The sequence below is a fragment of the Hyperolius riggenbachi genome, chromosome 2 (assembly GCF_040937935.1).
Source record: "Hyperolius riggenbachi isolate aHypRig1 chromosome 2, aHypRig1.pri, whole genome shotgun sequence".
NCBI classification, from domain to species: Eukaryota; Metazoa; Chordata; class Amphibia; order Anura; family Hyperoliidae; genus Hyperolius; species Hyperolius riggenbachi.
The window spans coordinates 417,348,043-417,372,038 of NC_090647.1; the positions used below are offsets into that span (position 1 = coordinate 417,348,043).

At 40.7% G+C, this 23,996-nt stretch overlaps 1 protein-coding gene across 3 annotated transcripts in view; it reads right to left on the reverse strand.

Annotated features, from left to right (window-relative positions):
• OTC (ornithine transcarbamylase) overlaps positions 1-23,996 on the reverse strand; it is a 134,278-nt gene that overhangs the window by 14,468 nt on the left and 95,814 nt on the right. Inside the window, exons 6-8 of one of the 3 annotated variants that reach the window (XM_068269874.1) lie at positions 15,856-15,978; positions 8,997-9,050; positions 3,148-3,297 (exon numbers count right to left, since the gene is read on the reverse strand). In XM_068269874.1, the coding sequence (XP_068125975.1) occupies positions 3,148-3,297; positions 8,997-9,050; positions 15,856-15,978 (327 nt within the window). The remainder of the gene's footprint in view (positions 1-3,147; positions 3,298-8,996; positions 9,051-15,855; positions 15,979-23,996) is intronic. The other 2 variants (XM_068269875.1, XM_068269876.1) reach the window with 2 other exon arrangements.

A 23,996-nucleotide genomic window follows, 5' to 3' on the forward strand; every position in this document is an offset into this window, starting at 1 on the left:
GCAAGAGGAATGGACTGCTTCTAGTGTCACAGATCTTTACAATATACTGTAATTACCAAGCTTCTGGGATTTTACCAATTTTGCAGCTCCACTGTATAATGCTGGGTACACTTGTTACATTTTTTTGGCCAATTTGGCCGTTTGATCGATTTTCAATTCATTTTTATATTTCCTGCTTGATTCTCTTAGTCTTTTCTTATTAATGTCCATTCACTTCTATGAGAAATCGAGTAGTAAAACGATCAAAAGCAATATCGGACATGATGTACATTTTTAATTGAACGGCGCGCATCTATCGAATGAAAAAATGTAACGTGTGTACCTAGCATAACTCTCGAATTACATATGCCTAAACTGTTTGAATTGTCTTTCTATGGTTATCTTGTTTTGTTGTTGGTTTCTGTGTGATAATTTTGGAGTATTTGAATTGTTTTGTTATTTGAAATGGAACCATTTATCAAAATGAGCTAAGTATGTATGCCAGCTAACTACAGTAGAGTCTCGGTTATCTGGCACTGACGGGGATCAGTTGATGCAAGATCAGGGTACCTAATAAGTGTGTTTTCTGGTTGCTTGAGATTCAAGGTTAAAAATAGTCCCAGCTAATATAGTACTATACCCAATTCTATATACTGCACATATTAAAATAGTCCCAGCTATTATAGTACTATACCCCATTCTATATACTGTACATACAATGAACTCTGTATTAAATGTTAGGAAACAATAATTGAAACTATTTTAAGCTTGGAGGAGGCATGAAACCCAGTCTCTATGCACAGCAGAACTCACAAATGGAAGCACGAAACGTGGGCACCCACTAGCGGCAGACGTTTGGGCGCTGCCATGCCATAGGGGCCAATTGTAATTATCAGCAAGGAGGGGAAATTTGGTCTGACTCCTGATATTTATCAAGTGGCGTGGGCACCTAAATTTCCCCTCCTTGCCAATAATTACAATGGGCTCCATGGTGACGCCTGAAAATGTATGGTTTTGCAGGGTTTTTTTGCATTTTTTTTTTATACCAGCGGCGGGGACAGTTAAGGTTAGAAGGAGGGGGAAGCAGGAAAAAGGAGAATAAAGTTCAGATAGATAGTATAGAGAGCAGTTCTAGTTCAGCTATCCAAACATATAGAAACTAAGGATTAAAATCAGGGTGGGGACAAGGGGGCTCAGTTGTTAAGCACTCCTCTGAACCAATTAGGGATCAAAAAAGCAGAATCGATCCAATCTGTTATTGACACCTATCAGTCCCATGGCCTTCGATCGTTGAATTAAACATGACTCTTATCGTGGTAACTCCAGATCCCTGTTCCCACTCCATGAAGAAACGTGTATCAAGCCTGCAAATTTCAAGCAACTGGCGTTCCTTTACGTACATGTTCAATAAGGGGGGGGGCACCCTTTTCCTGTCTCAATGGACTTAAAGAGATAGGGAAAGGGTTAAGAATTAGTTAAAAAAATAAATCACACAGCTGTTTACACATTTATGACACGGTGAATGTGAGGGGAGCTTACTGATGGGGTTATGGGAGACTGACTGTGGGCTGCTAGAAGTCCAATGGCATTTCAGCTAGTAGTAAAACTGACTCCTGATCTTAGCCAGGCAGATACGCAGCCCGTAGTACAGAAACTCCATGGGTAAGCTCCCCTCACATTCACCTGCCATGAATGTGTAAACAGCAGTGTGATTTATTTTTCAACTAATTCTTAACCCTTCACTATCCTTTCTACTAGCATTCTCTTCAGTATAAATCTTTTTTAGTTTTATTTTTTATTAATTTCATGATAGTGGTCCTTTACAGTGCTCTTGAAACCTTTAATCAGCTGATAGAGTTTTAAGGCTCTGATTTGCTGCCCATGATCATACGTTGAACAAGGAAGTTGTTACAGCAAATCAGAGTCTTACAAATCTATCAGCTGATTAAACTGATCACAAGCTTCTCCATGAGTTCTCCTAATTGCCATCCCTACACAAGAAGCATGTCATGATACAAGCAATAACTGTAATCTTGTGTACACTTTAACACTCACACTATGCACTTTGAACTTTAGCAAACAGCGAGTAGGCAGCACAAATGGCAGAGCCAGCTGACTTAACCCACTGCCTCATAACGCATCACCCCCATGCCCAGACAAGCACATGGCAAAGCACTCTGTTGAGTGTGAAACAGCTGTTGTGCCCATCATGTATCATCTCCCAGCCTCCACCTCTTGTCACCTGCAACACTGATCTTGCTAAATGATAGTTTGGTATTGGTGTTATGCTGGGAATACACAACGATTAGCCGCCGGGTCAAAACTCCTGACGCATCCCCACTAGTCCCCGCGGGCGCCCGGATCGATTCCCACTCGTCCCCGTGGGCACTTCTTATCTTCTCTTCGTTTCTCTTCCATTGTCCGCGCGGGGATCGAGCGCGGAATCGATCGGCCGCGTGATCGGACACGTCGGAAATGCTCAATCGAGCCATCAGCAGCTCAATTGATCAGAAAAAAAATGCCATGTATGCCCAGCATTAGAGCTTCATCAAAGAAAGGGAATAAGATAGGCAGAAGACATAGGCTAGTTAGGATAGGATATGGTCAGTAAGATATTATGAATCTTCAGTTTGCAGCACACAAAGCAATTTTTTTATATAAAAAAATAACTTTTGAAAATTCTGATCAATGTATCACAAATATACTGTATGTGTATATATATATATATATATATATATATATATATATATATATATATATAACATTTTTTGATTAAAAAAAAAATTGGGACTAGGTAAGTGTGAGGATAACATGGGGGTTTGACGCAACAGTAGTTAAGAGGGTGGAACATTGTTATGTAAATATCATGGGTTCAGTGTTAGTTCTAATATTCTGTCTTGAATTTGAAGTCATGCCTTCTCATTACAGTCAGAGGTTTTTATAGTGATTTCTAATTGTATGCATCTATTCTAGGGGTAGCGGATCCATTTTCTGTATCAGATTTTTTAAATTAATATTGAGTTGATGAACTGCTTAACCTCCAAGAAGAACCTTTTGGATGTTGTTCTTTTGGTATGCTTTATCTCTATTGAATTTAACACAAACAGTCTATGTCTAATACTGCTCTTTATTTTTGATGCACAAATACCATCATCGTTCATCACATACCTTCATTGTAATTTGGTAACCTTTGAAATCTAACAGACGTTTCTTCTTCTCCTCCTCTTGTCCCATGCTCACCCATGTGTCTGTAACCAGCACATTGGCCCCAGTGGCAGCTTCCAGGGGATCATTGGTCATGAGAAACTTGGTATTGGACTACAACACAAAACACAGTGCAATACGACTAGCTAGATAAAAAGTAAGTTTAGGTGAAGTTCATTTTAAAGCGGATCCGAGGTAAAAAACTAATTATAACAAGTAACTTACCTATATATCTTATCTAAAGTTTAGATAGTTTGTACAGCAAATCTAGCTGCAAACAGCTTCAATGGTTTATGATTATTTATTCCTGTGATACAATGAGAGTGGCCATGTTCTATTTGTCACATTACACACAGGCAAGCTGACCTGTATCTCCAGCCCTCAGCCTGTGAAAACTTCACTCCCCTCTTCTCCTCCCTCCTCCCCTCTTGCCTCTGAATTATCTGGCTAGTAACCTCCTCCTGCCCATACTGAGCTCCCATAAGCCCTTGCTAAATGGGTCTCAGAGTGCCTAGGCACTGGAGGAGCTGTGGGCGAGGTTTGTTTACAGTAGTTTATAGTGAATTAGAGTATTAAAACAACAACAACAAAAAAGTATTTGGCTTGAGGAATGCCCTATAAACTATATGAAAATAACAATTATGCAATGAGTAAAAGTTTATCTCGGATCCACTTTAAAGGAACACAATTCCTTAAAAGGTGATGTGCCTGTTAGAATACTTTTCTGTTATAGATCAGCAGCTGGCATTGGTAAAAAGGGAATTAATATGGCAGCCACAATATACCTCTCACTTCAGTTGTCCTCTAATTTTTGCAGTTAATGATAGTTGATTATAAGCGGCATTTCAAGAAATAATCTCTGTATAGACGCGTTGTTTGGCCTTACCCTAGTGATAGACAAGACACAGAACATTTATATCGCACTTTTCTCCTGGGGGACTCAGAGCGACAGAGCTGCAGCCATTCGGTTGCACTCTATAAGCAGTAGCAGCGTTAGAGAGTCTTGACAAAGGTCTCCTCACTCCTCATAGGTGCAGGTTTACTAAACAGGAATAGCCGAGATTCGAACTCTAGGCAGAGCACTGCTGAATAGTGTACTGCTTAAGTGATGAGCCGAAATTTTGCATTTGTGTAATTTAGGTTCGTAATTTGCAATTACGACATTAAAAATAATAATTCGTAATTTTCTGAAAATGCATAATGTCATTTATAATGTCATTCATAATTTTGTGTCGTAATTTTGCATTAAATTGTCATTTTGTGTTTAATTCCGCGTTACTCCTAATTTCACGCAATTGCAAAAAATGACAAAAAAATTACTAGTAACACGAAATCGTAATATTTGTGTTTTACCCGAAAATGCAACAGGGAAATTATCGTAATTAAAATGATTGTAAATGTGGAAATTCTGTATATAGTCATAATAATAACACAAAATTTTGCATAGTTTTTCCCGATTATGATTTTCAAATGACATGAAATTTCATGAAATTGTAATTAGCACATTACAATTAACACTACAATAGCCATAAAACATGTACTACTCCATGCAGTAGGGAGGAGGGACAAGTGAGTGGCATCCTGTGACATGGGGAAAAAAAGACAAGTGTTTGTTTGTAGTTTAGCAATCTGCCATAGCAAATTGCTAAGTAACGTTGCAAGAAAGATATATACACAACAGATTTTTAGCCGAGACAGTGTAGGATGATTGCCTCTTCAAAATCTTCTCTAGTGTGTAAAACAACAAGAAAACAAGAGCGCACCGCTGGTGCAATAACTTTTTTACTTAAAATTTGACACGCTGGTAAAAGTTACACTTACAGTGTATTGATGATACATGCGCCTGTCAAGCCTGCCGTTTTTCCTCTCCTCAATCCCGCGCTTGGCCAGAGCTGCGGGACCCGATGGAACTGGCGTGGGAGTCGGACGGCGGTAGGCGGAGCCAGGACGCTGGGGATGCCGTCTGACGTCATAACGTTTCATCCTGATGAAGGCGTGGTTTACGCCGAAACGTTGTGACGTCAGACGGCATCCCCAGCGTCCTGGCTCCACCCACCGCCTCCGACTCCCACACCAGTTCCATGGGGTCCCGCAGCTCTGGCCAAGCGCGGGATTGAGGAGAGGAAAAACGGCAGGCTTGACAGGCGCATGTATCATCAATACACTGTAAGTGTAACTTTTACCAGCGTGTCAAATTTTAAGTAAAAAAGTTATTGCACCAGCAGTGCGCTCTTGTTTTCTTGTTGTTTTCTGTTAGATTTGCTGGCACCATCCAGCTTCCGGAGCAGCACCCAATTGCACTCCCTCATCATCTACCTAAAGACAGCGCAGGGAATTATCTTTTGTTGTATTCTATTGTGTAAAAGACTTTATATATTTATATGGTCATAGTTACATAGTTAGTTTGGTTGAAAAAAGACATTCATCCATCCATCCTCCTCCTAGTGAGATAAGCCATGTGTCTCAGTGCAAATTGTAAACTGCCTCTATCCCCACTTCTTTAAATATAACAATCACATGATACAAAAGACAAACATGATTTCTTAAGACCAAAATAGTGTGACCATGGTGTAAGCAGGAGTACATATTATTTGGGTGCTGGGCAGTTCAGCGCAGGGCAAGCCAAATTACGGCGGCTCTCCCTGCTGCCGCTAAACACCCCGGCGGCGTTAAATACTGTTCCCCCTCCGAGTTGTTGCAACTTGGAGGGAGATGTAATTCTGCATCTGGCAATCGCCAAAGCCCCGAATTACCGTTAAGCGGGGTGCGTAGCATAGCATTACTGCTATGACGGCGCCAGGCTTTGGCGCTCGGCGGAATAACCTGCTTCTGTGCGCAGGGAAGGAGGTTCAGTTTGTTAACGGTTATCTCTATGCAGATAAAGAGATGATCATTACTACTATAACACCAATGAACAATTCGTTCAGTAGCTGAAGAGGGCCCTAGCAGTGGCATAGCAACCACACACATAGACAACACTGACAAGGCTAAACAGTGACTGTGTCCATAGATCGTGACACAGTTAATATCATTATCATTGATTTATAAATCGCCAACATATCGGTTTAGGTGTGGGCTAACACAATGGCTGTATAGAAGGTGCATATGAATAATGTATACATAGAATGCAGTTATATCAGGTGTGGATGACTATGCATCCAACGGGAGGTGCTAACTTTCTGACACCCACACTATTAGGTACAAAAACAAATATTGAAAAATTTCCCTCTACCGCTAACACCTGCAGCGGTAGAGGACACAGTATGGTGAGAAAGCTAATCACCCCCTAATACACATAAATTCAACATGTTTTACCCTTGTGGGCTTAGTCAGGAGTGGAAATCATACAGTGAGAGCACAAAGAAAATAACAAAAACCACGCCAATATAACTGCCAGCATGTCAGTCCCTGTATACATTTCTCATATGCTCCCCTAATACCGCCATTATGTTAGCCCACACCTGAACTGTTAGCCCACACCTGAACTAACGTACCAATATAAGTTATGTTTTAGTGCGCTATAGGGGCCTGTCCCTTTGGGAACACGTATCGTATATTTTTCCTCGAGTGCTTCCAATCAGTATATGTATTTCTAAAGATACAGCATACTATGCATATGCTCCTTTTTTTTCCAAGATTCTCGGCTGAGGTGGTCTTTCGTTGGCGGACGAGTTTGAACCCATGCTGTGATGGATGGGTTTAAACTCGTCTGCCATGTGGAAGTTCAAACCAGCATGTGTATGCAGCTTTAGTGACAAACAATTAGCTTTTCAGATTGTCTTTTGATCACTAATTGCAACTGATAAGGATGAGTAAACATAGCAGAGAGTTTTTTTTTATCTTTCAGGATTCGTGTAATGCTGGGTACACACAATGCGTTTTTTTCAGTCAATTTTCAGTCAGTTTTTAGAAAAACGATAGAAAGTAAGATCGGACATGTTGGAAATTATCTATCGAACCATCTAACTAACACAAAATTGTATGGTGTGTACCTAGCATAAGACCATGACCTGTAATAATCTACACACATCCAACTCTATGCCTGATTGTTGTTTGGATCGGTCTTTTGAACACCTTGTCAGGCAAACAACAGGTCTTTTAAACGTCACATACACACATCCAACAAAGTGTCCGACAAACTAATTTACATGCCGTCTGCAGACATTAGTTAGTCAAACGACCGCTGGTTGTTTATACACACATATGGGACTTGACAATCGTTTGAACGACAGTTGGTCCAACTGATCTGCCGAGAGGATCGGGCAAAACAGCTGTTATCAGTCTACGCGTACAAATGACCAACTTGTCGTTCAAACGACAAGATGGATGACAAGTTGGTCGGAAGAGTTGGACGTGTGTAAGAGTGTAAGGATCCCTCCTGTAGCGTATTCTGGCCATTGCAGTGGAGCTGCAAACGGACAGTTCTGGCTTATCTGCTTGCATTTGGTTGTGTATTTGCAATGGGTCTCATTGTCATTTTCAATCGCTCTGCAGTTCTTGGCAGCTCAGGATGCTGTCCTCATTCCATCAATTGCTTGTTGCAGCTGAGCTGCGGCCAGATAGCCCTGGATTTCCTGCATGCATGGTGTTACATAATACTGCATGTATTTCTTATGGGAGTCCTTTGCATTCACAGCCAGCTAGCAAATGGTAATCAAGCCAGCTCAGGATTGAGTGACTACCATTCAGCTGTGTGGAGATTTGCATACCTGCATCCATTGGCTGATGCCAGCATAAAAGTCTGCCTCCCATTTCTTACACCGCCCGTCATAGTGGTCAGTATGCTGATCTACTGGGCACCTTGTTACTCTGTATAGTTCTGTTATTGTAGTTCTATGCGACCTTATTACTTGTGCTTTAGCTAGTTCTTGATAAATATATATGCAGACTTGCTAATACATATTTATCCGTTAGTTGAGCCGTTTGTTATTTTTCTTATTATTGTGTATTATTTTGTGTATTATTGTGTTCCATGCTTGATGGACGTTCGCTGCATTCTGCCATCACCACGTTGGTAACTGGTAGTGTTCCTGCTACTCTAGTTTCTGGGAACGTAACTATATGCTGCAGTTGCTATTAGTTACGTTCTATCCTGTAGTCTTTCCTGATTGGATGCTTGCTGGTGACTGTTGTTAGCCTGCTTGCTCTGCTTCTGTGGACGTGACTGTGAGCTGCGGTTGCTACTAGTTACGCTCCAATCTATAGTCCTGTCTTGTACCTGTCTGAATGCTTGCTATCGCTAAGGCAGCACAGTTCGAACTAAGGCAGCGCAACATCGCACTGCGCTGCCATTGTGTTTTATTTGTAGAGATATCAGAAGCCCAGAGCTGCAGTTGCTCTGGGCAGCCTGTGTAACCTCTTCCATTATCCAGCTCTTAGCCTTGTTGCTCTGGGTGGTCAGAAAGTATGACCCCCAGCATTACAAAGAGTTTTCTAATTGAATTTTATATAATACAGTATTTCCATTTCAATAGCATCTCACACTTCGACCATGCTGTTCTCTATACTGGGGTTAACTTGTTATGTTTACAGCTTTCAGTGTATAAAACATTATCAAATATGAGACTAACTAATTAAACAAAATTATTTTACCTCCAAAAAACAGGCAGCTCAATGTGCCTTACGGTTAACAGAGGGAAAGGGAGGATAAAATCAATCATTAATATAAATACAAAATAAAAACTTATATAAGAACTAACACATTTAAGAAGCACCCCCGGAAGCATGGCTAACAGTAAGTGTATATTTTCCATCTGAAATATATGATAAAGAGAAATATTATACAGTATAAGCGTTAAGAACATTTCATTTACCTCTTTAGAAAATTGCTGAGCTTTTGCTATTATTGAAGAATTGGGTTCATATCCCTAAAAAAAAGTGTAAATTAATTTATTTGTATTAAAATAAAATTTGTCTAAAAAGAAAAAAAAACTAAAGCATCTACAAAATACCAGAAGTATACGGTTTGCGGAATTTTCCTGCCAGCAAATTATGTTGTACATAGAGCCATAATAAGCATTTAAAACGTTCACAAAATGAACATTATAAAAATGTTACAGTACTCCCTAGATACCACAAACCAGCATGGCATTAGCACAGGCACAGTCTTATGACCACAGTTGGAAACATGCTTGTTCTTCTAGACGTGAAAGGAAGGAGGAGGGTAGGCCACAAACACATATACTTCTGTCTGTGATTGTTTGGGTATTTACACCTTTGTACACCACTCTTAGCATTAAAGAGGAGCTGTTAGGTATAGGGTCTAGAGAAAAAAAAACACATATATCAGTAGCTAAATATTGGCTGTACTTACATTACATATGCATTTCACTGTCCACGTTTGGATTTCACAGGATTTTGATATATAGTATTTGCAGAGAATGATGCTCCTGACAGCTCATGGCAGGTTCCATGTTTGTCTGTCTCCTATGAAGCCAATTGTGATGTCATATCCTCCCTGCTTCCTGATGATTCGACTCACAAAAAAGATCCTAATGGTTCATGATCTGGACAACACTACTGTGCAGTGAATATTAATTAGCCATGTGGCTAGGAACAATAGCGGACTCATGCAGTATACTCTAACGGGAACATGCGCCCTGTGATTTTTCAGTGCTGTGAGTTGGGCTGCTGTTACAAGCTGCTGTAACATGAGCCTGTAACTTCCCACTGTGAAAGCAGCCTTAGGGCGGGATAGGGAAATGAAGGGGGAGGACCCAAGGTAGTGCAGTGGGGAGAAGAAGCAACCCCAGAATGCTTTGCAGTATCTGTTATGCGTCCTGCTGGCCTCCTTAGGAGCTTGGGAATAAAAGCCTTGCTGTTCAGCACACATCAAAGGAAGAGAGATTTTTAACTTCAGTATTGCCTTTTTGGCTTCCTTCTAAACTGTTTAACACAGGAGAATAGAGGTTTAAATTAGCTTTTTCAGCCTGACAGTTACTCTTTAAGTAACTGTTTAACTCACCAATAGGAGTAACTCAGTGTTGGTTTAAAACAGCATCAGTGTGTAGCTTGTTTTCCACAGTTCAATTTGCCTATTGTTCTAGGTTTCCCATGTACCAACCTAGATAAGTCCATCCTACTAAATGAATGCTGTCCAACCTGACCTCAGCTTCTTTGTCATATTGCTTGAAAGTTGCATGACATAATCACAGTTTGTTTATTGTACTGCCTGAATGCTGTCTTTAGCTTGCCCACAATTTCACCACTTTACCAGTCTTCATTAGTGATCTCCCTGGTACTTCCAAGTCAGGTGTTGGGCCCGGGGGGAACAACCCTCAGAGTCCCTAACAACAGATAGACTTGTGCACTCTAGGGGTCTAACCCATCATCCTTTTCGGGTGCTTCAGTGAGGACTGGAGAACTCCTTAGAGTCTGCAACCTGGGTAAGGGCATGTCAGCTGCTGCTGATTAGACCATAACAAATATAGCTTTGTTCTACAACTAATACAGCTAATTCTACAGCTAATTATTTTTATTTGGCTTCTCAAGGGCTGGTACATAAGGGCTGAAGTGTAGATCATACAGTTTGTGCCTGGAATTTTGTAGGGAAAGATTTATAACACACTGTCCATTCAAAGTCCCTTTTCTCTCTTTAGCTTTGAAATGAACTTCAAAACATTAAATAATTGTAACTGTCTAGTTTTGAAATGGTTAATGCTACATGGAAATGCTGCATGTAAACATGATTATTGCCTATGCTGCTTTCATATGGAATCAGTTTCTCTCTTGCTGAGATGGCAGCTTAGGACTGTTTGATGTCCTAGCAGTGCAGGTGATGTCGGATTTTTCTGAACGACGGGTCGTTTGAACGTCCCGTCGTTCAGTCGTCCGCACGCCGGGTGGATCGCTCAAAATCAGTCTTATCACCCGAACGACAGTCTGTACACACGCCCGATTTGGCGTGCAGACGACTGAACGACGGGACGTTCAAACGACCTGTCGTTCAGAAAAATCCGACGTGTGTATGGGCCTTAAAGAGAAACTCCAGTGAAAATAATGTAATAAAAAAAGTGCTTCATTTTTACAATAATTATGTATAAATGATTTAGTCAGTGTTTGCTCATTGTAATATCTTTCCTCTCCCAGATTCACATTCTGACATGTATTACATGGTGACATTGTTACTGTGGGCAGGTTATGTAGCTGTTTCTAGCTGTTCTGGCTGTTACAGACAGCTGTAAACAGCTAATTCCTGTCTGTGAACATTGTTACATTGTGGCAGTTTGCCCAGAGTACCGCGGTACTCAGAGCTTCTTGTGGGAGGGGTTTCAGCACAAAATCAGTCATACAGCGCCCCCTGATGGTCTGTTTGTGAAATGCAATAGATTTGTCATGTAAAAGGGGGTATCAGCTACTGATTGGGATAAAGTTAAATTCTTGGTCGGAGTTTCTCTTTAAGAGTATGTTGCTGTGCTGACAGGAAGGGTGCATTTCTGTTAATAGCTGAGCTGAGCAAGTAAACCGATTTGAAAACTTCTTTCAAATTGTTCTGTGCTGACTCAGCTAAACCTCCTTAACAACTGATTTCCCACTTATAACTAGTTTTTGGAGAGCTTTGGAACAGGAAGAGATAGCAAATGCTGAAGAAAATGGTTACCCTGATAACACAAGAAATACAGTATCTCCAAATGTAGTTTTTAGCTCTGTTGCATTTATTTCATGTACCCTGGCCATAGTAGCTATAGATAGCAGCACTGGTGTGTTTTTAGCACTGACCGTCATTATACTTGGCTCCCTCTCATGTAGGTACCTTATTGCATTAACAAAAGGAGAAAATGTAATTTATATTTACACAATCCCTCCAATTTAGGGGGGCTCAGCATAGAGCAAGTGAAGTATGGTTTGGTGTGAATCGACATGGAGCAAATCTAGCAACAGCATCAACAAATATTGAGAAAAAGAGAGAACACCAAGAGCCCAATATAGTGTAGTATGTACTGGTAAGGTATAATTGATAGAGTAATAATATTAATTTAATACTCACAAACCAGGGTTACCAAGTAGGCAACCACTGTCAAAGCAGGTGGGGAGATTGTCCTGACCCCACTCAGGATTAAAAAGTCGCTCTCTGTAGTTGAAGAAGGAAGGGTACAACCCTCCACCAAGGGTGGACTTGATGTAGATAATAGGATAACAGAGGCGCCAATAGGATAAAAAACACTAAAAGAACTTAAAAACCCATCTTGGTAATAGAGGAGGCAGTGGTGGACTCACCCCCTCCAAGCAGAACACACGACTGTGGATTTTCAGTCAAAACAATTTTATTGGATACTCCAAATAAAGTGCAACGCGTTTCACGGGATACAAACCCGCTTCATCAGGCAATAACAGATAGGAGTAAACAGCATCTGCCAGTATCATCAACACTGAGCGCTTCTGTGGCGCTCAGTGTTGATGATACTGGCAGATGCTGTTTACTCCTATCTGTTATTGCCTGATGAAGCGGGTTTGTATCCCGTGAAACGCGTTGCACTTTATTTGGAGTATCCAATAAAATTGTTTTGACTGAAAATCCACAGTCGTGTGTTCTGCTTGGAGGGGGTGAGTCCACCACTGCCTCCTCTATTACCAAGATGGGTTTTTAAGTTCTTTTAGTGTTTTTTATCCTATTGGCGCCTCTGTTATCCTATTATCAACAAATATTGGTTCAGGTAGTAGCTTTGATCACTGACTGTACTTAGTTTTCTTTCCAGCTTTCAAAACTGTACGTTTTTTTCTTTAGGCATGATACTTATCTGGAATCTGATCTGAACTGATCAGAACTGTATGGAAGAGGAAACTTTCAGTTGAGGCTACAATTTCTTCACCAAAATTGGACAATTCCAATTTAGAAAAATGTTGTCAGGTTTGTTGCGTCTCGATTTCAGCTGCAACAATTAGATGGTAGAGTGAGAATTTGGTGTTAAAAACATGAAAACATGGATCCATCCTGCCTCATGTCAACACTTCCGGCTGGTGGTGGGGGAATTATCTTGCCATACTTTGGGCCCATGAGCATTGTTTAAATGCCACTGAGTACCAGTGTATTGTAGCTATCCATGCCCATCCCTTTCTGACCACAGTGTACCCATCTCTTGTTAGCTACTTCTGGCAGGATAATGCGCTAGTCACAGCTTAAATCAGGGGTCCCCAAACTTTTTTTAGTCAAGGGCCAGTTCAATATACTTCAGACTGCTGGGGGGCCCGGAACATAGATACAATTATGGTGAAAAGCATTACATTGAATCTAGGTATTGATTCCCGGAGGAGAACTCCCAGCAGCAGCAATTCAGTCATGCGGCACCCTAAGAACGTCTTTGTGCTCCAGACAGTGAAGCATACCCAGGTGACAACCCACCGTCCAGTTGGACAGCGGTGTCATCTAATGCAGAATTTGATTGGAGGCCAGTGAATTACTGCTCACTGGCTTCTACAGTATGTGGATGGGTGGTGCCAGCACTACTATTCTTTATGCTGGCCACTAATGTTAAAGGTGCAGTAGGCTGCATCTATAAGTTATACACTATGTGTTTGGGGGTTAGTTAAAAAGCCTTGGAAGGCCACATTCGGCCTGCAGGCCTTAGTTTGAGGACCACTAGCTTAAATCATCCCAAATCATCCAGTTTCTTGAACATAATGAGTTCACCATACTCAAACAGCTCCTCACTCAATAGATATCAATCCAATAGAGTACCTTTGGGATGTGGGGGAAGAAATCAGCAGCACCTGTGTGATCCTTTCATGTCAACATGGACCAAAATCTCTGAGGAATGTTTCCAACACCTTGTGAAATCTATGCTACGAAGATTAAAGTAAACCTGAGATCAACAGGTAAAAACGATTATACATACTTGGGGCTTCCTCCAGCCCCCTTAAAGAAAACCTGAACTGAAAATGAAAAGTGAAAATCAACATACACAGGTCATACGTACCTCCCATGTAGTCTACTCCTCAATCTCTTTCTCCTCTCCTGCGTCCTGTTTGTCCACTGTGATCAAGGGAATGCTCTGTCCTCCATTTTGAAAATGGCCGTTACCACATAACAGCTTCCTGGTCAGCACACAGTTAAACTGTAACATTGCCCACTTGAGCCATAGGGAAACATGGACACATCAGCTCTCCTCTCAGCTGTAACTGACAGCAACTGATATATTTTAGTTCTGACAAAATGTTGTCAGAACTGGAAGGGATCATTGTCAGAAGAAAATGGTGAGCTTCTGAGAGCAACTGATGGCAAGATAACTATGTAATGTTAAATTGAAGTTACCTCCTGTGTTTATTTTAAATAATTTTACTCAGTACAGGTTCTCTTTAAGGCTCATCGGTCCCCTGCCATCCTCCCAGGCTACCTAGATCTATCGCTAATTCCTTTGTCAGGGGGAACTGTGCATGCAAGATTTGGCCACGTGTACGTGCCCCATTGTGCTGCCATTGCCGGGATTGTAGGTGCAGAACACTTCCATGACAGGGGAGCAATGGCCGGACTGAGCCTGCGTCGACTGGCCCTGACTCGCTGAATTATTGGGTTTCCAGCGGAGGATCCAGGTGGCCTAAGAAGACAGTGAAGGTCCAATGAGCCTGAAGTGAGCTGGAGGAAGCCCCAGGTATGTATAATTATTTTTTTTGTTGATCTCTGGTACCCTTTAAGGCAGTTCTGAAGGCGGGGGGGGGGGGGGGGGGGGGGTTCAAATCGTCATTTTAACATATCTACCACTAGAAAAGTCTAGAGACCCCATAAAATGTATAATGAGAGATTTCTATGTTTAGAAAGATTAGAGTATTCTCCTCCTTGCCATTAGGGTATTTTATACTGTACAATGGAGCTGCTGACAGGTAGCATCTATGGTGGGGAATATGGGGTTAATGGAAAAAATCTTTCATGAAGAGATTGCTCAAAAATCTAGTGTGAGCACAGGTGTTCTCTGTTGCCGACCTACAAAGCATCTTTGCAAGAGGGTGGAAGATGCCTTGGAAGCTGAGATTCCTGGCACAAGTGGAACATATGCTTGCAAACTAGTTGCCTCTAGGGGCTTATTCCGCCAACACAATCTTCCTATTGTGTATCCACCACTTTGAATTGGTACTCAGAGTGTGCTCTTTCCATTTAGTACCCTTATTATGTCTGATACCATTCGTAACATTATTAGCAATCCCTGATGATGAATCATTAATGACTGATCTCTATTGTAGTTTTGCTCCCCCCCCCCTCTCCCCCAATCTTTTCAGCCAGCAGCCATGCAGTCTGTCTGTACAAAACACATACTAAAAAAATGGTTTTCTGTAGGATGTTGTTGGTTAGTTCTATCTGGAACATCCTACTACATGTCACTGAAATCCTTGATTCACTCTATTCCTACTGGCTATACAAGTGTCTAATTACCAGGTAGCTACTGTCTACTGCGTAAGGCTGAGGCAGTTTCCTCCTAGCAGAAAACCTGTCCCACTGTCAGGAAGTATGGCAAAAAATAGGTTACTCATAGATTCTGCACATTAAACTTTTAGTAACTGCTTCTGGCATGGTGGATCCTCTATGATCCGTGCAATTTATTGTTTTGCATGCCCCCTTCTCCTTCTTAAAATTTGCATCAAATATAACTGATAGAAATTAACATATAAATTAACTGGAATAATTAGCAAACTGAAATCAATGAGGAAAATATGTATTCTATGCAGAGTTGTGTCACATGTTACCTTGGGTGTGGCAATATGGAGGTGCATACCAAATTTAGCAGCACTCATCATGATGGAATGCAGGATATTATTTCCATCACCTATCCAGGAAATGGTCAGTCCCTTCAGATGGCCATAGTGTTCCTGGGCAGAAGATTAATAAAATGAGCATTGAGTTTAACAACAGAGTTTCCTATAATTTTGTTTAGACATGCATGACGTCTCTACATCACTACTTGATACAGTGCAAGCATCACTTGGGTAAAGTAATTCATAGTCATGGAGCAGGTCAGCCAATAGTATGCTGAAATATCATTTGGCTGAACTTGGATTCAGCATGAACTTCTATAAATATTACAGATCATTGTCAGCATGTGATTACAGGTATATATGTGAATGTCAGGCATTGCATAGTGTTATCAGTAGGGTGAATGTCACTGCTCAGTGTTCAAATAGATATGCAACACTAAACCATTGCATTTAATTTTTAGGTGTTTGCATTAGAAAATGCCAGGCGGATCAATTCAGTCGAGTGATGGCCGATAACTTTGTTCTCGCCACTTACCCCGCCGCTCTGTACAGCCTCGGCCCAGCGGTGTCGGCTGAGGAATCAGGTCCCCATCCCTGCCGGGTGACATCCATCTAGCTGTGCGGGCCTTTACGCTGAACATCTTTGGCAATTTAACTTGTATTACATTTAAACTTAAAGTGGGACTAAACTCAGAACTTCATCTCTGCTCTAAAAGATTAGCCACAGCAAGATACCCCTTATGGGGGAAAAAAATCTTCATTAAACTTGATGGAAATCCTAAAAAAATGAAGATTTATTTGGTTTTACTTCTGCAGAAGGCACTGAAAGGGTGAAGTCTCAGTATTTACATGATGGAAAGCTGACTTGGCAGAGCTCTCCTGCAGTGTACTCCCAGTTGTTGATAAGAAGTTAGAACTAATTAAACAGGTTTATCTGCATAAGCAAACACATAAAACAGAGAAGCGAATTTCTTTGGCAACTATATGTGGAATAAAGACTTTTCATTGTGTGCTTTGCAAGAGATTGGGTCTTAATTACATTGATCACAGGGTCAGGAGCCAATGAAATCAGCTCCTGACCGACTCACAGAGCTCTGCCATCATAGCAACAGCAGACCGAGTAAGCTTCAGTGACGAGTAAGTGGCGCGTTCGGGGGTAGCGGTGAATCCGTGTGGCATGATGTTGGTAAGCTCCATTTTCCGTATCAGCGGTCTCTGGTCCTTAAGGGGCCAGAGACCGCTAGTGCCAAAGTGGTCTATCCTGGATCAGGCTGACTGTTTTTTAAGGAGCTCAGACAATTTTAGCTGTTCCACTAAACAAATATTGCCAGTTTATTTCACATAATTTTTTATACAATTGTGTTTAACCAGTGAAACTCAGAAGGTGTGGGAACGCTAATGCACCATGCTGAACAAGTGAAGGGCTTCATTGGTCCATGCTTGACTGTGATCTCAGGATGCAAACACCAATTAAACAACTCACAATATATTTACGCTCACAATATATTTACGTTGACTTAGGCTTGGTTCACACATAAAACTGTATATTTCCGGGCCAGTCTAGTCCTGTCTTGTCCTGTCAGTATTTGTTTATTATCAGCTTTACCTGACTGGAAAAAAATATTTTATGTGTGAACCAAGGCATAGAAAACTCATACAAAACTGATACAAAACTGACAGGACAGGACTGCACTGGACTGAACCAGAAATGTACACCTTTTATGCATGAGCCAAGCTATAGAAAACTCATACAAAACTGGTGCAAAACTGACAAAACAGGACAGGACTGGACCAAAAATATACAGATTTATGTGTGAACCAAGCCATAGAAAACTCATACAAAACTGATGCCAACTGTAAAAAACTGACAGGACAGGCCTGGTCACCTTTTATGTGTGAACCCAGCTTGTTTCCCATCTGTAGGCGACTCATGTGTGGCCAGCGGGAGCAGACAGTGTAGTGTCTGCTCCAATGGTCTGCTGTGGTCAAGCTGGAGCCTGAGGCAGATGCGTTACCCCCATAGGCTATATGGGGAATGCATCTGCCTGTCTTGGATTATCGCAGACTGCACAGAAGTGTGGCCCGCTTATTGTTGCAGAATGGCAAGTGTGTATGGCTCCATTTATAAAATAGGAGGCTTAGAAGTCATTCACTGACAGTTTTCAGTTTTGTGATGAGCGGAGAAGGGACAAAAAATGTGGTGCACCAGGTTAACTGTTGCCAGCTGCTGAGCATATTCTCTACCTTCCTCAGTGTTTGGATACACTGTACACGAAAATGCATGCAGCAGTCTATTTAATGTCTTATCTTGCCCCCCCCCCCCCCGCCTTTCCATTGTATTAACGCCACATCTGGGCAGAAACTGATGTGCTGAAAAAGTACATTCACTGTCTAATCTCCTCTTGCTCTAATACAGTATATTAAATAGAAAATACTTATTTGGAATCAAAGTAGGTCTTTTTATGACATAACTTCTAATATGCTGGTGAATGTGTAAAAGGACAAGTAGGTCCCTGTATAATTCTGTAAGACAGAAAGCTGCAATTCACCATCTAAGTTGCACATAAACCTCCACATTCCGTACAGTTTTCAAAGCCTTTAAAAGTTTTATGGCCTTTAAAGTGTGACTTTATTTGATAAATCTACAAAGATCCATCTCAAAAGTTCTGCCACAGAGAGAGCTGTTGCACTGAAGTTTTCCACAACAAAAGCAAACTATATAGTTAGCTTTCTTTTTTCCTCCATGAAAGTGGTGTCATATTGTAATGCTCAGTTTTTTAGAAGGCCCATAGCAGGTCTTAGTTGTTTGCTCTCTTCAAGCTACAAAGACATGAAGACATTCCTCTGGTGAGCAGGAAATGTTCAATGGCTTGTCACATCCAAACCCTGCAAACAGGAATGTAGGGGCACATCAGGTGAACTGGCAGTTTTTCAATTATTTACTTAACTCTGTAGCTAAGCGAGCAATTAACATCAAGCAGCATCTTCCTTTCTTCTTAAACCACACAGACAAATGTTTTTCATCTGTTAACATAAAAATAGGCATATGCAAATATATGTGTGTGTGTATTACCAGTGCACACTCTGGGGGCTTGATCCACTAAACTGTGCTAACTCATAGCTCGGCCGCACAATTGCGAATTTGTGCCCTCCGCGATTACGCACGAAAACGCATGCAAAATCGGTTTAGTGAATCAAGCCCTATGTGTGTTACCAGTGCTCACTCTATCCTAAATAAAGGAAGTCTATTGTACAAGTATGTGTAATTACAGTACATCTACATGTTTATTTAGTAATAATTTTCTTGCTGCAGTCAAAAATAAATAAAAAGTTGTATCTGACAAATTATTTGGTTGTAAAATTCCCAACTCGTGAACCCACGAGTTTACTTATTATCACCCTCTATCGAGACCAGCTTCATGCAGTTTGCATTCAATTTGCATCCAAGCCAGAATAATTAGCATCTCATTAATCATCTCTACACCATCAACATCTCTATGATCATCTTTTTTAACAATGTGTTAAAATCACTAAAGTCAATTCATGTACAATGAAAAAAAAGAAAGGGTGAGGGGAGGGTTCTGGTCACAAGTCACAAAAATATCTCCATGAAACAGGAAGATTGAATTCTTACCTACAGTAATGTTCCTTTCCTAGAATTCTCCATGTCAGCCTCTAGCTGCCAGATAAGACTAGTAATTAATACATAAAATAAAGCTTCTCCTATCTCATACCATTCCTTTACATTAGTACAAGCCACTAGATAATGGGTGGGTCCCTATTGCTGACACAGTGATTACCAGTAAAGGAAAATTACTGTAGGTAAGTATTCCATTTTCCTGGTTCCCTAGTAACTTCATGTTAGTATACCATTGGGATATAACTAAAAAAAAAATAAAGGGGGCGGGAATTGCCAAAAAGAAGGTGTTTAATTAACACAAGAAAAAAAAATCAAATATTACAACACCACCTGAATAGCTGAGTCAATTGCATTCTTTCCGAATGTTGATGAACAGAGACACGCCTGCTCAATTCTATAGTGCTTTATGAATGTGTGGCTAAAGGCCCAACTTAGTGCCCTGCAAATTCTCTATAGAGATCCTACCAAAGGAGGCCCATGATGCTGTAATTCCTCTCATAGAATGTCCTGATAATTCTACCAGAGGATCCATATTCTTGGCCTTATAGGCTTTTTGAATTACTTTAACAATCCATTTAGAATAATTCTAGCTGAAGCAGCTTTTCCTTTGTTTGAACCGTATGGCATTACAAGCTATCTGTCAGAGTTTCTGAAGCTCGAGGTAGTAGGTTATAGATTTTAATCAGAGTGGGTGGGTCTAATGGATGCAGAACATCAGAATTTTGAGGATTCTTAAAAACTGGAAGGGTTCACTCCTAGTTGAAATAGAACGCAGAAGAGACTTTTGGAACAACAGCTTTAACCTAATTAAGAACTAACCTATCCTCAAAAAATGTATAAAAGAAATGTATTTCCAACTGAGGGCTTGTATCTTAAATACCCTTCTACCTGAAGTTATTGCGATTATAAAACACACTTGGAGTGTCAAATCTTCAAGAGGACATGTTTCCAGAGGAGTAAAAGGAGGTGATGATTAGGAATTCAATGCAAGTAAGTCCCATTGAGGAAAACCTGGATTCCTGTGTGGATGTACTTTTAAGGCCACTCAAAAAACTGCTTAATTAAGTTACCGGTACTTAAGCAAATGAGACACCTAATACTACTAACAGAGCTGATACTTGAGTTTCCTGTTCTGTAAGCTAGACATGTATAAAGACCCGTTTGAAGGAAATAAATGTTATTACTGATACTTGGGCTTTCAAAATCAATAAAATATTCATTTGCAAAAGAAGAAAATCTGTCTCAGACTCTATCGTATACTGATGACATAGAATATTTTCTTGCTGAAAGAAGCGTAGAAATCTCCTCAGGAGGACATCCTTCTTTTAACAATCTTTGCCTCTCGATCTCCAGGCCACTAAATTAAGTTGGAGAGGATTTGGGTTCAGAAACCCTGCTTGTGACAATATATCCTGTAGAAGAGGAAGCTGGAGAGGACGCTCTATGGTCATGTACTTGGGGAGTGTGAACCACAGCCTCTTCGGGCCAGAATGATATTACTGCAATCACTTCCTTGCTGGTTAGTAATAACTTCTTCAGGAATCTGTAAAGTATTTAAAAAGGGAGGATTGAATATCCCTTCTTGAAATCTTGAATTTAAAACACATACAAATAAGAAGTACATTTCTTCCAGAGTAAATTGAGCCATATATTACTTTTCTCCTATGTTGGTGTCACTTACAGTAGGTAGTAGAAATCTGACATTACCGACAGGTTTTGGGTTAGTCCATCTCTTCATGGGGGATTCTCAGCATGACCTTTATTCTTTATAAAGACATTCCCTAAAAAAGATTTATACAACGATGCTGGCCACCCTTTTTTGGTAGTTGGACGGAGCAATTGCCATTCACTAAGTGCTTTTAAAAATAAAGAAAACCCTGAGAATCCCCCACCAGAAGATGGGCTAGTCCAAAATCTGTCGGTAATGTCAGATTTCTGCTACTTACTGTAATTGACAGTAACATAGGAAAAAAGTAATGTATGTCTCATTTTACTCTGGAAGAAACATACTTCTTATTTGTATAAGTTTACATGTATTTTCAATTTTAAGATTTTCACGACAGAGGTCCTTTAAAGTAGCGCCTCTGTCCCTAATGCATTGGGTTTTGGATAACAAGAGTAGAATAGATGAAGTGTACGTGCGGAACTCCCCATGTTTTCACTTTGAGAGAAATTCTTTCTGGGTGCTGGGACTACTCATTGTTGTCTATCCGATAATGAGACAGGTGATCTACTTGAATGTTCTCCAGGCCAGGTAAGTAAACAGTAAATAGGTTGACCAGATGATGAGCCAAAACCCTGATCAGATGAACTTGTTTTAGTAGATTGCTGTTGCATGTTCCTCCTTGCTTCCTTATTTAAGAAACAGCTGGCCTGTTTCTAGCCATAACATTACTGACTACCCCTTGACCATGGGAAGGAAAGCTAACAAGGCTTGGTGGGTAGCTTTTAGTTTTAAAACATTTAATACCATCTCTTCTGTACAAAACTTCTATTGACCTACTCAACCATAAGTGCTGGCATCTGATGCTATGATTTTTCAAGTCGGGAGAAGCAAGGAGTGTGGATTCTGCACATTTTTTGGACTCAACCACCACTGGAGACTTGACCAGGTTGACAATGGAATGCATATTGGTTGAACAAGACTGCAGTTGTCCCATTGTTTCAAGAAATTCATCTGGAAATGACACAAATTCCAGTGAGCCCTCTTCACTAGAAGAATCGTCAATGACAGGAGACCCAGAACTGTCATGCACTGTCTGGATGTTAGAAATGAATTTGATTGTATTTGACATACTCTTTGGACTAGCATCTGAATCTTTTGTGGAGGAAGCAAAATTGTCTGTAATGTTGAAATAGAGCTCCCAGAAACACTATCTGCTGTGTTTGATCCAACTGGCTTTTTGTTAGATTCAAAATCCAAATACAATCAACTTAAGCTTGCGCTCCTGGAAATCAATTAGATCTTACAGTTTATGTGGTGCACGCTTGTTACAATCTGATGACACAATTGACAAGTTAAAACAATGAGCCGCACTCCTGACCCTAATACAACAAGACCCAAACAGATCAAATTGTAACCTGACAATGTCCATCAGAGATAAATGTCCTCTTTCAACACATCCATGGTGTCCTGGTTCCTATGTTTATCTTCCTCTCAGGCCAACACATCATATGTAAAAACACAAATAAAAACCAACAGTGTGATTCTGTAGATGACAATCAGGTCCTGCCACCTTCTTCAATTAAAAACATCCATTGTGGATTGCTATTATAATTGAACACCTTAGGTGAGCAACTGGACACTCACACTCCCCCTCAATGTCCGCACTGACCCCGTAATCCTCCTATACTATCTGGGGGCAAGATTGACAGCTTTCAAGGGATAGGATCCACCAATCCAAACAGGGTTCATCAATCACTGTACAGACTAAAAGTATAGCACATAGAGAAAAAACATATTAAAATCAAATAAAAGAACATAGATTGCACTCACAAGTGTAGACTTTGGGTAAGAGCGCTATATACACAATTGGGTCCCTGGGTGACCACTCGCATGTTAACAACTTCAAATCTCTGCGTCTCCACCTTGTAATTCCCTGTCTCTCCTTGCATGGCTGATAGCGTCTGACGTAGCTCTTCCCTGTGCGTTTCGTCAGCAAGCCTGACTCATCAGGGGCTGATGTCAGACGCAAGACTGGCCTCTCATATACTGAAGACCCACTCCCATCAACCATCACTAGAGATGCACGCATGTACAGTACGTCATCATAGGCCACGCATGCGTACATAAGCATTCGTACAGACGCATTCTGCAGTGCTTCTCACCACCCCCAATATGTTACCATGGATACCTTCCAAATGTACATGTGACCTTATCAGCGCATAAACTTGTATGTATACTAAAAGCACAGCGATTCTCAAGCGGATTACAATCAGAGCTGTCCCTTACAAATCAACAATAGTCTATATCACATTTTGCAATCCAATTTGCTCTTTACACATTACTCCAACAACATAAAACCAGTGATTTAATAATTCCTAATAAAACAATTAATATTAAGTTCAACATTTAGTCCAGCAGGGGTCAGTGTATCAAGAGCAAAAATTAATTTTGTTTATTTTTTAGAGATCTCTCTAACTTTATTATACCCCCTCCACATTGGTGTAAATGTATCTATAGCACTATGCATAAATCTTGAGTTGCACTGATGTTTTAATTTAAAATGCATAGAAACGCTATGTTGCTCATAGCCTTTTTAAATGTTTGTCACGTGCTTGCCTATTCTCTTTCAGTGATCTGGTGGTGCGACCCACGTACTGCAGGCCGCAATCACACCAGATTACATAAATGTGAGCTCATCAGTGCAACATCATCAGTGATTTGTGCATTTTAGTGTAATAGATAAATTTACACCAATGTGGAGGGGGTGTAATAAAGTTAGAGAGATCTCTAAAAAGGAAACAAAATGGACTTTTGATCTTAATACAC